The 14,820-nt window shown below is 39.0% G+C and overlaps 1 protein-coding gene across 1 annotated transcript; it reads left to right on the forward strand.

Annotated features, from left to right (window-relative positions):
• The first annotated feature begins 5,860 nt into the window (after positions 1-5,860).
• LOC138869128 (uncharacterized) lies at positions 5,861-7,335 on the forward strand. The gene is made up of 2 exons (XM_070146721.1): positions 5,861-6,205; positions 6,526-7,335. Exons 1-2 carry the CDS (start codon positions 5,861-5,863, stop codon positions 7,333-7,335), a joined length of 1,155 nt encoding a protein of 384 aa, XP_070002822.1.
• Positions 7,336-14,820: the final 7,485 nt, after the last annotated feature.

The raw sequence follows: 14,820 nt of genomic DNA on the forward strand, positions 1-14,820 counted from the left end.
CTTTTGTGGATATGAGTTGAACCTTTAGGATATGAATTGAAATTTTGGTTTATGTATTGGAATTTTAGTTTATAAATTGAAATTTTAGGATATGACTTGAACTTTTGTGGATATGAGTTGAACCTTTAGGATATGAATTGAAATTTTGGTTTATGTATTGGAATTTTAGTTTATAAATTGAAATTTTAGGATATGACTTGAACTTTTGTGGATATGAGTTGAACCTTTAGGATATGAATTGAAATTTTTAATGTGATATTTATTCGGATTCATACAATGATTTGAGTGACAAAAGTATGGAAATGCTAATAAAAAGAATTAAATGTAAAATATTTTTCTTGGAAGAGTAGGATGCTTCACGTTCATGCAGAGTTCAGCATCCTTCTCTACCAAGAAATATGTTTTACCTTTAATTCTTTTTATTAGCATTTCCATACTTTTGTCCGTCAAATCATTGTCTGAATCCGAAGAAATATCACCAATCCCATTAAGCTTGTACGGATCAGACTTGGAAGAAAGTTGAGAATAAAATTTCCTTTCATCTTTGTCATCATAGAGTCTTATGATCCCCATTTTATGGGAACTGCCATGACCAACGAAAAATATTCCATCACCATCAACCTTGTCACTCTCAATTAAACTTTTTTTCCTCTTGGAAAATAAAGTAGAGAATTCCTCTATAACCTCTTTTATCTACTTAGAAAATGTTAAATTTCTACCTACACCATCACTATTTGAAACACATGTCATTGCCTTCTCATCATCATTGTCGCTAATGAGAATAACAATTGATAAAAGACACACCCTGTCAGGTGATGTATCCAAGTTATTCTCTGTATCCAAGTTCATCCCGAGTAATAGTACCACGAGGATAATCACCAAAGCCACCAGACAGCTTTATGATGCCAATGAAGCAAGATGAGTTATTCAATGAAACTCGTATTGTAAAGAAGAAGAAAGAAATTGATTCAGAAAGGTGGGTCGAGCGTCAAGCCTCGACTATACATGTAAGCTTTTTTACTTTTCATTAAGTATTTTGATTTACTTTTATATAAATTTTGAAATACTAATTCAATATAATTTTTCTTATAGGGTCGCTTCACAACTGATGTGGGGGAATTCATACGCAGTCAGCTACCTAATGAGTCGGGCAAGGCAATCCAACTTTCGGACGAGGATTCTGAAAGAACACTCCTTGAGTACTTTATATACTTTGAATTAGACAATAGAACCAGTTTTCGAATGGGATTGTAGTAAGCGTTAACTTAGTTTTGTTAGCTTAATGTGTTAGTTCTATTGAGATTTATACTTTATTTCTTTTAATTGTTGTTGTTGTTGGCATAAAATGCCTGTTTAAGATTTTTGGTAAGCTGGCAGGTGGTGTAGCTGCCAAAACAGGCAGTTTCTGCCAAAAATATACCAAGAAAAGCAACCAACTTTGGTCTCTAGTTGGTCGCTTTTCACTTTAAAAAAAAAATCTGGGCAATAGCAACCAACCTTGGTCGCTACTTAACCCAGATTTCTCAAAAAAGCGACCAACTTTGGTCGCCATTCCATTTTTAAAAAAACAATTTCTGGAAATATTGCGACCAAAGTTGGTCGCTTATAATTTTAAAAAAATTAATTCTTGCAGTTGGCGACCAATTTTGGTCGCTTATTTATAAAAATTAATAATAAAGCGACCAACTTTGGTCTCTATTTTCCAGATTTTTAAAATATAATATTTTTTACAGACCAAAGTTGGTCGCTTTTTATGATTAATAATAAATAAATAAAAACGTAATTTACATTTGGAGACCAACGTTGGTCGCCAAATTTATATTATTAAAATAATATAGCGACCAACGTTGGTCGCTACTTTCTTTACAGGAATATTTGGTCCTTTTACCTTAGAGACCAAAGTTGGTTGTTTGGTCGCTATTTGGTCGCTTTTTGTGGTCGTTTTTTTTTCGGATTTCTAGTAGTGATACAGTCCGTTATAGAGAATTTTGGCATTCATAGCATGTCGTTACACATTCATCAATGGCCCCCATAATTGTCAATTAAGAGGGACTTGATCTTAGGACTTTGTTCCCTAGTTGCAACTATAAATAGTGACTTCAACAGTCATTGTAAAGGACACGAATGTTTTGACAAACTTATGCTACGTACTATTTTAAGCTCAATAACACGTTATTTCTCGTCTATTGATATTCTTATTATTGCCTTCGGAAACTCTACTCCCGGAACCAAGCTATCTACTGTCTTATCTCGGTTTCAACGCTAAGTCTTGTATTTTTGTTTAATTTATTTATCATTTTGGGTTCAAGTCGATTCGCTTGTCTATAAACCATGTTCAAATTCAATTGTACCTTTTTATGGATAAATATAGCTTCAATAATTGTTATACACTAATAACAATATTTGACGTTTAAATATATTTGACTTTCATAGACCAAGTGCTCTATTGAGTGTAAAAAGAAATTAATCATGTAGCATTTTATATGATAAAATGCTATGAATAGTTTGTACATTGGATACTACTTTGGATGCTACATTGGATACTACATTGGATGCTACATTGGATGCTCATGTTGTGAATAACTTAAAGATTAAATTTCCTATTTTATGTCCATCATCTTTATTTTTTATGCCTATAAAAGGCCATGTAATTGCAATAAAAAATTACACCAAAGTGAAAGAAGAAAACACTTCTCCATCCTCTCTATCTTTTCTTGTTTACATTTTACTGCATTGCTTTTATTTTATAACATAAACCAAATTTTGTATGAGAGTTTTATGGAGTTTTACAAGTTTATTTTCCGTTATGCGACCAAGCAAATGACCACGGATCTTTCTTCTAGCCTCACCCCACATTATAACCTAAAAAGAAAAAGTTGAATGCGAAATATATGAATGGCAAAATAGGGAAATAGAGAGGGGGCAACTGGCAAATCAGCAGAATAATTAGTGCTTCTCCATACTTTGCCGACGATTGCGTCAGTGGCAGACCCCACGCGGTATGACGTCCAACAACATAACAGGAATTCGGATTATAATCCTGTTACCAATTACACCGTTCATCACGGAGATATAGACCGTCAATAGTTGATCTGAACCGTTCATTCTTGTGGGAAGCTTAATCCACATTCCGTAAGTGACTTATGACCTTTTTTCACCCAAAATAAGATTATAAGATTTTTCACAGAAAATCAGTTAAAAAGTATATAGAAGATATGTAAATAAATTACATAAAAAATTTATAGAATCATTTTCTTCTGTCCAAATTACAAGTGCGTATAAAAATCTCTTTTCCTCCTATTGGAATAGTTATTTGAACTGTATTTACTTAAAGGTAAAACTGGAGCGGCAGAAGAGAAGAAATACAAAATTGCTAAAAGTCACTATTTACATTGTTTTACCGGGATAACTTTAACTTTTGGACATGAATAAACAGTTAGTTTGGACAAACTCTTGTATTAGCAATTTTCTGCTTAATTGGACTGGAAATGGAGTACAAGTATCCAAAGCTCGTGGTAATTTAGACTGTCAATCGATGTGATAATTAAAAGGATAATTAATAAGTATGCGTGAAGAGATCTTCTCTGGTACATAGTTTTTTTTCCGACTACTCTTCGTATAAAAAGCAAGATCGATGTAAGGAAAATAAATAATATTTCATTTTCCAACTTCAAGTTCTAGCACTTGAGTTGAAAGGTCTTGAATGAATCAACACAAACGAAAAGTCAAATTTTGCATATTTTCGCAATTGCCTTTTCTATAAGATAGTGATAATAGGCTATATTCATGTAGTTTAACGACTATTTACGACCCAACTTAGCTATACTTTATTGCTATATGAAGGTTAAATGACAACAAATGGCTCTAATTATGAATTTTGTGCTTTGTAGGAGCAAGTCTTGATTATAAGGACATTGAATAGTGTTTGGAGCTAATTTGGAGTAAGGAAAGCCAATCGGAGGTGAATGAGCGTGAAAGAAGAAGGAAAAAATAGAAAACAATTGAACTTCATGAGCGCGGACCAAGCGTGGCCGCGCTCCAGCCGCGCTCGTCAGGCAGAATAGAATGCGATATGCGCGGTTCAAGCGCGGCTGCGCTCGTCACTTCGAGGAACATTATTTTCAGGGATAATTTCGTAAGTTCGGGGGCAACTCTCCTTAACATATAAGAAGCCCAGGTCGCCCAAAGAGAAGGTATCAAGGTTTTTGAAGAATTATTGAAGGCAAGAAGAGGCAAGAGGCAAGGCGGAAGATTCAGCATAGAGTTTTACCTTTCTTCCTCTTGTTTTGATCATTAATGATGAATTCTACTGTTATGATTGTGAAAATGATTATGCGTAGCTAAACATTTAATCTAGGGTTTTGATGGAACCTCTTGGAGGATGAATTTCTGATATGTTAATATAGATTTGCCTGAATAATTTCTCTGTTTGTTCAACTATATTGTGATTGTTGTTGATTGAAGGGCCCTCAATCGGCTATGCCTATTTAGTATGCATTACTCGGGAGAGAGTGTATATTTAGGTAGTTGTTGAACAACACCACTCCTAACGTATATGAGGGATCAATACGAAGGGTTTAAAGGTGGGATTAGGGATAAGGAAACCTTGGGTGCGATCTAAGTGAGTTGTAACTAAGGCCAGCTAGCGTAATTCGGGAGAATATGTCTAGTATATTGTTGTAATTACTCGGGAGAGAGTTATGACAGTTAGAGTACTCATGATCGATAGAGAAGACTTAGACAAATTTATAGCAAACATAACGGAAAGGATTCCGACAAGACGGGAAATCATAGCCTTAGACCATTTTCATTCTTGCTTACAACCAGTTTATAGCTAGTCTTAATTACTGCATTTTATTACATAATATTTAGTTGATTAACACCCAAATTGTTACTCAAATATCTCTAAAGATTGAATACGTGAATTTCTGTGAGTCCAATAGCTGTGATTGATAGGTTAATTCCCTATGAGATTCGACTCCGGACTTGTTAATCGGAATATATTTGCAGCGACCGCTTTGTCCTTTTTATAAGGCATAGTTGGGCGTGATCAAATTTTAGCGCCGTTGCCGGGGAATTAACGGTGTTATTGATTGCAGTTAAAAAGAAGTGCAAAAATTCTTAGTGTAGTCAATTTTCTTCAATTTAAACTAATCATTGAAATTCTAATGTTTGTAGTCGTGCTTGTTACAGGTGCATGCCTAGAAACTCCTCAAGAACTGGAGAATTGTTTGAAGCACTATCAGATCCTAAGAAGGTGTTCAAGGCATTGAACCGTGCAAACAGGAAAGGCAAACAACAACAAAATTCATCCGAAAGAATTAAACCAGACATGGAAGACGATAATCTAAACAACAGAGACAACATGAATGACCCAAACAACAGAAACAACGCAAATGATCCAAATGATCAGGGTGTGACACCTCTTGTGCCAAAAGCAGCACTATATGACTGGGGACAACCCACAACTGACAACTTAGCAACTACTATTGTAGTCCCGCAGATACAAACAGATTCATTCCATATCACAAATAACATGCTACATCTGTTGCAGAATAAGGGACTATTCTCTGGGTCATACATTGAAGATCCTCAACAGCATCTAAAGAACTCCCTCCCAATCTGTTCCACGCAGAGACAACACAATGTGACACCAGAAGCAATATGCTTGTTGTTGTTTCCATTCTCAGTGACAGAAGCAGCTCAGACTTGACTTAATTCACTCCCCACCAACTCCATCACTACTTGGGAGGAATTAGTCAAGCAATATTTGAGCAAATTTCATCCACCCAACAAGACTGCTCAACAAATTGATGAGATATTGAGCTTCAAACAAAGACCAACTGAGACGCTACATGAAATGTGGGAGAGACTCAAGGGTCTCCTGGTTATATGTTCACATCATGGTATTCCGGAGCAGATGTTGGGGCAAAGATTTTACATGGGTTTAGCAGATACTTTGAAAGCCAATGTTGATGCTTCAGCAGGTGGAGCATTTTTTAGCAAGACATTCAGAGAGAGCAAGATCCTGCTTGACAAGATGGAACAAAACTCTAGATGGACAACAAGAAACACTCTCATTACTCTTGTGGTTCACTCAGCGGCTCTAGACCCAGCTAAATCCATAGCTGAAAATATGGCTACTCTAATGATACAAATGAGCATCCTCACCAAAAAGGTTGAAGAATCAGGCCAGAAGCACCAGGTACACATAGTTGATGCAACCAATGGGGGTCTATGTACATCATACATTAATCAACCATATGTCTGATCATGGAGTGCTGAAGGTGAAAATCAACAATATCAGGAAAACATGAATTATGTGGCCAACTACGGGGACCGAGACCAGGTGGTCAGAATTGGGGTCAGCAAAATCAACAATACAGACCAGCTCAGCAGCAGTATAATAACAACAATAATCATGGGGCTATGAGACCACAGGGGAAAATGGTGCCTTACTAAAGGCAACAAGGGTACAACCAGTAAAATCAGTAGCAGGCTTATCAACAACCTCCACAACAACAGATTGTGAGACATGAAGATGGGTTTTCTAAACTCGAGGGTATGATGCAACAAGTGATTGGGTCCACTGGAAAGCTAGCTGACAGAGTAGAATCATATGAATCGGTGCTTAAAAATATTGAGATCCAGTTAGGACAGATTTCCATGGCCCTAAATAATCGTCCTCATGAGACGTTACCTGCAGACACCCAAATCAATCCGAAAGAGCAAGGCCCGAAGCAACTGATGGCAGTGAGTCTCCGAAATGGCAGGGACTTAGATCTGGAGCGAGAAATGGCTCGCAAAAGTAGGTTGGCTGAGACACTAGTGCCAATACCTATTAAGATAGATGATTCAGCGAGTTTAACTGAGGTGACGGTACTGAATGTGCAAGAGAACACCAACAAAGAAGAAGAGGTTGTGAAAGAGATTGAAGCTGCATCGAAACTGACAATTGAAGCAGTGCCTAAACAAGAGAAAACCCAAATTATAGGGAAGAAGAGACCTCCATCACCATTCCCACAGATATTGGCTAAGTATCAAAAAGATGAGCAGTACAAGAAATTCTTGGAGATGTTGAAACAAATTCAGGTAAACATTCCATTAATTGATGCTTTAAAGGAAAGGCATGGGTATGCAAAGATGATGAAGGACTTGATATCCCGCAAGTTCGATTTCAAAAACTTGGCCATGGTTACACTGACTCAGACCTGCAATGCTGCTGTGACGAGACCCATAGTTGAGAAGCTGTCTGACCTAGGGAGTTTCACAATCCCTTTCACAATAGGCAACTTTGCATTTGCTAAGGCACTGTGTGATCTGGAGCAAGCATAAACCTTATGCCCTTAGCTATCTATAAAAGGCTAGGTATTAGAAGAGCTAGACCCATGTCTATGCTACTACAGCTGGCTGACCAAACTATGAAAAGTCCCTCCGGGATTCTAGATGATGTATTGGTGCAGGTTGGGAAGTTTGTGTTCCCAGCAGATTTTGTCATCCTTGACTGTCGGGTTGACGAGGAAATTTCCATAATTTTGGGAAGACCATTCTTGGCCACTAGGAGAGCTCTAATTGATTGTGAAACTAGAGAGCTCAAAATGAGATTAACGATGAAGAGATAACATTCAACGTGCAGAAATCTATGCGCAGACCCAGTGAATTTGCCAATTGCTCTCTAATAGATGTGGTGGATGTAGTGTTGGAGGAGGACGATGAAGCATTGAACATTAAATATCCTCTAGCAGCTTGTCTTATGAACTTAGACGAAGCTAATGGTGAAGACTTGGTGGAGTGGCTACTTGCTCTTGAAGGCCAAGGTTTTTGGAAAAGGGAGCTTGAATTTGAGCCTTTTCACTTGGAGGAAAGAAAAACTCCTCCAGCTAAACCGTCAATAGAAGAGCCACCAAAGCTGGAACTGAAGCCATTAACATCTCATCTCAGGTAAGCATTCTTAGGACCTGACTCAACCCTACCTATTATTATCTTATCCAGCTTGTTAGATGTGCAGGCAGAACATCTTTTGCAGGTAGTAACTGAGTGCAAGACTACAATTGGTTGGACCATTGCAGACATTAAGGGGATCAGCCAGGCCTTCTGTATGTATAAGATTCTACTGGAAGATGGACACAAACCTTCCAGAGAACATCAAAGAAGGTTGAACCCCAATATGAAAGAAGTGGTGAAAAAGAAAGTGATTAAATGGTTAGATGCAGAAATCATATTCCCCATCTCTGACAGCAACTGGGTAAGCCCAGTACTGTGTGTATCGAAAAGGGGAGGTATGACGGTAGTGAAAAATTAGAAGAATGAGTTGATCTCTACACGAACAGTCACAGGTTGGAGAATCTGTATGGACTACAGGAAGTTGAACTTGGCCGCCAGAAAGGACCACTTCCCACTGCCATTCATTGATCAGATGCTAGATAGATTGGTAGAGAGGTCTCACTTTTGCTTCCTGGATGGGTATTCGGGGTATAATCAGATTTCCATTGCCCATAGGATAGAGAGAAAACGTCGTTCACCCGCCCTTATAGAATCTATGATTTTCGGTGAATGTCGTTTGGCCTATGCAATGCACCCGCCACATTCCAAAGGTGCATGATGGACATCTTCACAAACATGGTAGAGGAGATAATGGAGTTTTTCATGGATGATTTCTCAGTGGTGGGGAATTCATTCGATGATTTCCTTGTGAACTTGAGGTGAGTTTTGAAAAGGTATATCAAGACTAATCTAGTACTCAACTGGGAAAAGTGCCATTTCATGGTACATGAAGGCATAGTCTTGGGGCATCTAGTGTCAAGTAAAGGTATTGAGATGGATCGTGCAAAAGTTGATGTGATAGAAAAGCTTCCACCATCCACCTCAGTCAAAGCAATCAGAAGTTTTCTTGGGCACGCCGGTTTTTATAGGAGATTAATAAAAGATTTTTCCAAAATTGCTAACCCCTTGTATAAATTGCTTGAAAAACATCACCCTTTTATGTTTTCTGATGACTGCAGGGTAGATTTTAAGGAATTAAAGAAGAGACTAGTGACATCACCTATCACAGTTTCCCCCAACTAGGAGCAACCGTTTGAGTTGATGTGTGATGCTAGTGACTGTGCTGTGGGAGTAGTGCTTGGGCAGCGAAAACATAAAATCATACATTCAATATACTATGCAAGTAGGACATTGAGTGGAGCCCAGCTAAATTACACTATGACCGAAAAGGAGATTTTGGCAGTGGTGTTAGCATTTGACAAGTTCAGGTCTTACCTGATAGGCTCAAAGGTAATTGTTTATACTAACCATGCTGCTCTCAGGTGCTTAATTGAAAAGAAGGAGTCAAAATCATGCCTGATTCGATGGGTGCTACTGCTGCAAGAATTTGATTTGGAGATCCATGATCGAAAAGGAATGGAGAACCAAGTAGCTGACCATTTATCCAGGCTAGAAAGAGCTGAAAAGAAGGTTGAGGTAGAAAAGATTCTGGAAACTTTTCCAGATGAACAACTACTAGCCATGAGTCTCGAGGAAGCGCCGTGGTATGCATACATTGTAAACTACCTGGCGAGCAGTATTGTTCCTTATGACCTTTCTTCTGTTCAAAAGAAAAAAATCTTTTGTGATTGTCGCATGTATTATTAAGATGAGCCTTTTTTGTTCAGGATTTGTGTTGATAACATGATCAGGAGATGTATCCCCAAGATAGACCAGTCTTCTATTTTGCAGGCTTGTCATGCGTCACTATATGGTGGGCACTTCGGGGGAGTGAGGACATCAGCGAAAATCTTGGAGTTAGGTTCTACTGGCCAACACTTTTCAAAGATGCACATCTATGGATAAAGGGCTGTGATGAATGCCAACGAACTGGGAACATTTCCCATAGACATGAGATGCCCATGAACCCAATTCAGGAAGTAGAAGTGTTTGATGTATGAGGGATCGACTTCATGGGACCGTTTGTCAGCTCATATGGTAACAAGTATATACTCGTCGCTGTGGACTACGTGTCCAAATGGGTGGAAGCTGCATCACTCCCTATAAATTATGCAAAGTGGGTGATTGGTTTTTTGAGAAAGAACATTTTTACTCGATTTGGCACACCAAGGGAAATAATCAGTGACGGAGGCACTCACTTTTTCAATCGAGCCTTTACAAAGTTGTTGGAGAAGTATGATGTACGCCACAAGGTGGCCACCCCATATCATCCACAAACAAGCGGGTAAGTGGAAGTCTCGAATGCAGAAATAAAGAGTGTGCTGACTAAAACTGTGAATGCAACTAGAATAGATTGGGCAAGGAAGTTAGACGATGCATTGTGGGCATATCGAACCGCTTTCAAAACATCAATTGGCATGTTGACATACAAATTGGTATTTGGGAAGGCATGTCATTTACCCGTAGAGTTGGAACATAGAGGTTGGTGGGCGTTGAGACAGTTGAATCTTGATAGTGAAGCAGCTGGAACAAGTAAAGTAATAGAATTGCATGAGCTGGATGAGTTTAGATATCACGCTTTTGAGAGCACAAGATTATACAAGGAGAGAATGAAGATGATATATGATAGGAATATTATTGAGTGGAATTTTAAACTTGGAGATACGGTATTGATATACAACTTGCATCTGAGGTTGTTTTCGGGCAAATTGAAATCACGATGGTCAGGCCCTTTTCGTGTGGTTGAAGTTTACCCCACGGGAGCAGTAGAGATTGCTGCGAGTAATGACTCTCGCACATTTAGAGTCAATGGGCATAGACTAAAATATTATGTGGGCATGGAGGAAGAAAAGAAAGCGTCAGTGACCTATTTGATCGAGCCTCCAAAGTTAAGCGTACCTTAAATGCACTTATCTGCATCGTGTCGCGACGTTAAATCAGGCTCTTCATGGGAGGAAACCCATTGATTTATTGTATTTGTCGTGCCACGACATTAACTAAGGCGCTGGTTGGGAGTCAACCCAATGCGTAGTGATTTTAGTTTAGTTAGAATTTATTATTTTGATTTGTTTAAGTACTAACAAGTGCAGGTGAGCTTGGGCGAGTGATAAGTCTATCAGACGCTGAAGGAATAGGTAAAAATTTGAGAAATCTCGAGGCCAGGTGTGCGGCCACGCTCAGACCACGCAAAACGCAAAGTATTCTACCTTAGGTATTCTCCTAGGAGCGCGGGCGCGCTCAAACCGCGCATATGGCTATGTATTCTACCTTGCAAGCGCGGCCGCGCTTGTACCACTCCACCTGCCACTTAGTTTAAGTTATTTTTTTTATTATTTACTTACTCTATTTTTATTTATTTTGCTCTTATTTAAAAATAACGCCCCACCCAAACCTGATACCCCCACCCCTCTCTCTTCTCCTTAATCACGCCTAACATCCTAAACCCTCCTTCATAAATCAAAACACACAACTCCTCTTTTTCTTCCCAAAGAACCCCAACCCTAATACTCCCAAATTTCATAGCAAACCACACCCACTCCGCCCTATTTTCACTCCTAATAATCCCCTCCCATAGCCTAACTACAACCCCACCAAGTAAGGTTTTGTTGTTTTTCAATTATTGTTGGGCTATTTGAGTTCTTAGTTATATAGTAGTTTTCTTTTTTTAGTAGATTTGTTTTGTAGTTTATTCGTGTATGCTAATGTGTTTGTTTAGGTTGTTGTAGATGTATCTCTTGACATATGTGGGTGACATTGGGGAAATTGTGGTGGAGTTTGGCTTATCACTTTGTTAATTGGGGACTCCGGTGAATGGTGCATATAAAAGTGTTTGTTAAAATGCCTCAGTGAGTTGCTAATGTTAATTGTGACCAATTGTGCAGGTGAAGTCTGAGTAACCGCCTTTGGTTCACATCTGTTGTGTTTCGCTGATGATGTTCTATATTTCAGATAGTATGGCACCTTCCAAGAAACGCCGAACCACCGGTGCTTCATCCAGCGGCCAAGCTAGATCCTCCAAAGTGCGCGTTTCAACTCCTACTCGTCCTTATGATAGTAACAAGTTCGTCTCTGCTGCAGCTCAAGACCGTTTTGCTGACAAGGCAGCCAAAAAGCCCATACCAGAGAGGGGTATAGATATAGGGTCTCTCCAATATGGTTGTCCTAACTTGTACAATGAGTTGGTCCGATGCAGGCTGGAAATTTTCTTTGAAGAATCGGATGACGCAAATTTGATGGTTGTGCATGAATTTTATACCAACGTTAAAGAACATGTGAACGGTGTGTGCACAGTGTGCAAGAATAATGTGGACGCCTCTATTGAGGCTATTCGGAGAGCATACCGGCTGCCCGCACCTGTGGCGGAGATGGAGGATTACTATGAAGCCTATGACACACACACAATACACCTAGTGGGAGTTATTCTTTAAAATAATTTGTGTGTTTGGCAAGGAAATTGTGCGAATGAAACATAGGCGTAAGTTCCATTCAGCGGCACTCACCTTTGAAGGGAAGTGTTGGCTGTATGTCATCAACAACTGTCTGCTCCCGTCCTCCAACATCATGGAAGTGAATGCTCCTCGAGCTACATTGATTTGGTGTTTTATGAATGGCCACAATTTTGATGTGGCCAAGTTTATTCACGAGGAGATGTTTACTCGTTGTCCGGTGAAGAGGTATGGTTTCTTCTTCCCTTCCCTAGTAACTAGGCTATGTTGGGCAACTCGGGTGCCAGAAAACTTGAGCGTGGATGGAAAAGTGCCGAGAGAGGCAAAGTTTTGAGCAGATAAGGTGACTATTGGGAAGGAGATTGTGGCACCTAGTGGTGATAATAGTGATGACTCGAATGCACCTGAGGAGGGAGAGGATGAGCAGGAGGAAGTGGGAGCTGAGTCGCCCACCCATGAGCATGTTACGGAAGACGCAGGACCATCTGAGGTCGGTCGGGTTACTCGGTTAGCAGCCTTAGAGCAGGAGATGACAGGGCTGCATACTACGGTTACTAACTTGGGGACGAGAGTTGATGCTTTGGCCACCCAGAATGCTAAATCAGAGAAGAAAATCATGGGTTGGCTGCGTGCGTTGGGGCGAGCGTGTCACCTTGACCCTAGCACTATCTCCGATCAGGACTGATCTGTCAGGGAAGTTCCTTTACCTCGCATTTATTTATTTTGTGTGATATGGGGATATGCCATCTTTTTTAAGTGTGGGGTGGGGGATACTTCGTTTATATGTTGTATATATGTAGGAACATAGCTTGATGTTGATCTTTAGTTAGTTGTCTAAATATGTGATTCCACTTGTCCCGACGATGGATATCACTCGACGGTCTTCTTGAGGGTCTAAGTCGATATAAAAAAAACAAAAAACAAGAAAAAGAGAAGAACGATTTTCTTTTGTAGGTAGTGTATCAATTTTCCCTTGGTTTTTCTTTGGACCGCGATTCTTTTCCAAGGGTTTTGTTTGAACCGGGTGTAGTTAGTTCTTTGTTTATTTTTTATTTTTATTTTATTTTTTTTAGGTACTTATGGGCTATGAGTTGAGATGGAAAGAGAATCTCTTAATGTTGTTACACCTTGAATACAATAGACACTTTAGTGTAACGCTTAGTCTCAGTTGTTGATTCTTGTTAGAGTGCCTTAAATTGTATGTTCTTAACTTGACTTAAGTACTCAGACGAGAGTGTTTTGATAAGACAATCTGGAGTGAGTCATGTGCCATGTATGTGTGAGATTTATTGTATTCTATGCACTGCATTTGATGCCTAGAACTTGCACTGTGTGTTTGCAAAGCGAAATAGTAATTTTATTCAGTCTTGGAAGTGATATAGGCGTTTCTTTGTTGAACCAGATATGTATATTTTACCCACCTAATTGTTATGTACCGTAGTTAACCCCTTTGAGCCTGTAATCCTCTTTCCTTGGCAACCACATTACAAGCATTACCCAATTGTTTGAATGAACCATTTGTTTGAACCTTTTCACCTCCCATAAGCACTTGAATTATGATGAACTGGTAAAGTTAAAGTGTGGGGTGTTTGGTTTGGATTTTGAGTGGAACTAATGAAATCAGGAGAAATGTGCACGGTTTTGAATAAGTAAGAGCCACTCGAATGAAAAAAAAAAGAGAGAATAAAATAGTTACATTGATATGAAAAAAATAGTCTTTGATAAATAGTGGCTCTTGATTAAGTGTGCTTAAAGAAGCAGAGAGTTAATATATATTGATGTAAAAGATGGAGTCTTGGTTTGACATAAGTGTGGGGTTATGAATGTGAAAGTATATGTATTAAAGTGCTTAGGGAGGTGCAGTCACTCTTATATCCAAATGTATCCTACCTGTCCCTTAGCCTACATTACAACCAAATAAAGTCCTATTTGATCCTAGACTGAATGAGCTCGATTAGTAGAGTAGTACACTACGGGCAAGCCTATGGTGCATATTTTGGGGCATATGAATGTTCTTTCTGAGAGTGAGTGAATTTTGTCTATTAGAGTTCCTAATTGTTCTGAATGTTTATTGCTTGTGGAACTACTCTAGTTTGCGATGTAATGGCACTTGATTCATGAAGGAAAGGTACATCTTGACCTCTGTGTAAAGTAAGTGAGTAAGTTAGGAATATTGCGTGGCATGTGAGAGTTTACTCCCGAGGCAAAGATGTTAGACTACTGGACTCAATCCTTGTGGTATGTTCTTGGTGTGATACGTTAGAGAAGTTGCTTAGTGAAGGAACCTCTGTAGAGTATGGTTGATTGCTCGGGGACGAGCAATGGTTTAAGTGTGGGGTATTGATAATAGGCTATATTCATGTAGTTTAGCGACCATTTACGCCCCAACTTAGCTATGCTTTATTGCTATATGAAGGTTAAATGACAACAAATGGCTCTAATTATGAATTTT

The sequence above is a fragment of the Nicotiana sylvestris genome, chromosome 5 (assembly GCF_000393655.2).
Source record: "Nicotiana sylvestris chromosome 5, ASM39365v2, whole genome shotgun sequence".
NCBI classification, from domain to species: domain Eukaryota; kingdom Viridiplantae; phylum Streptophyta; class Magnoliopsida; order Solanales; family Solanaceae; genus Nicotiana; species Nicotiana sylvestris.

Coding starts and splice junctions, on each gene's coding strand:
- LOC138869128 (XM_070146721.1), top strand. CDS start 5,861: ATGTGGGAGAGACTCAAGGGTCTCCTGGTTATATGTTCACATCATGGT. Junction 6,206..6,525: donor AATCAGGCCAGAAGCACCAG/GTACACATAGTT, acceptor CCACAACAACAG/ATTGTGAGACATGAAGATGG.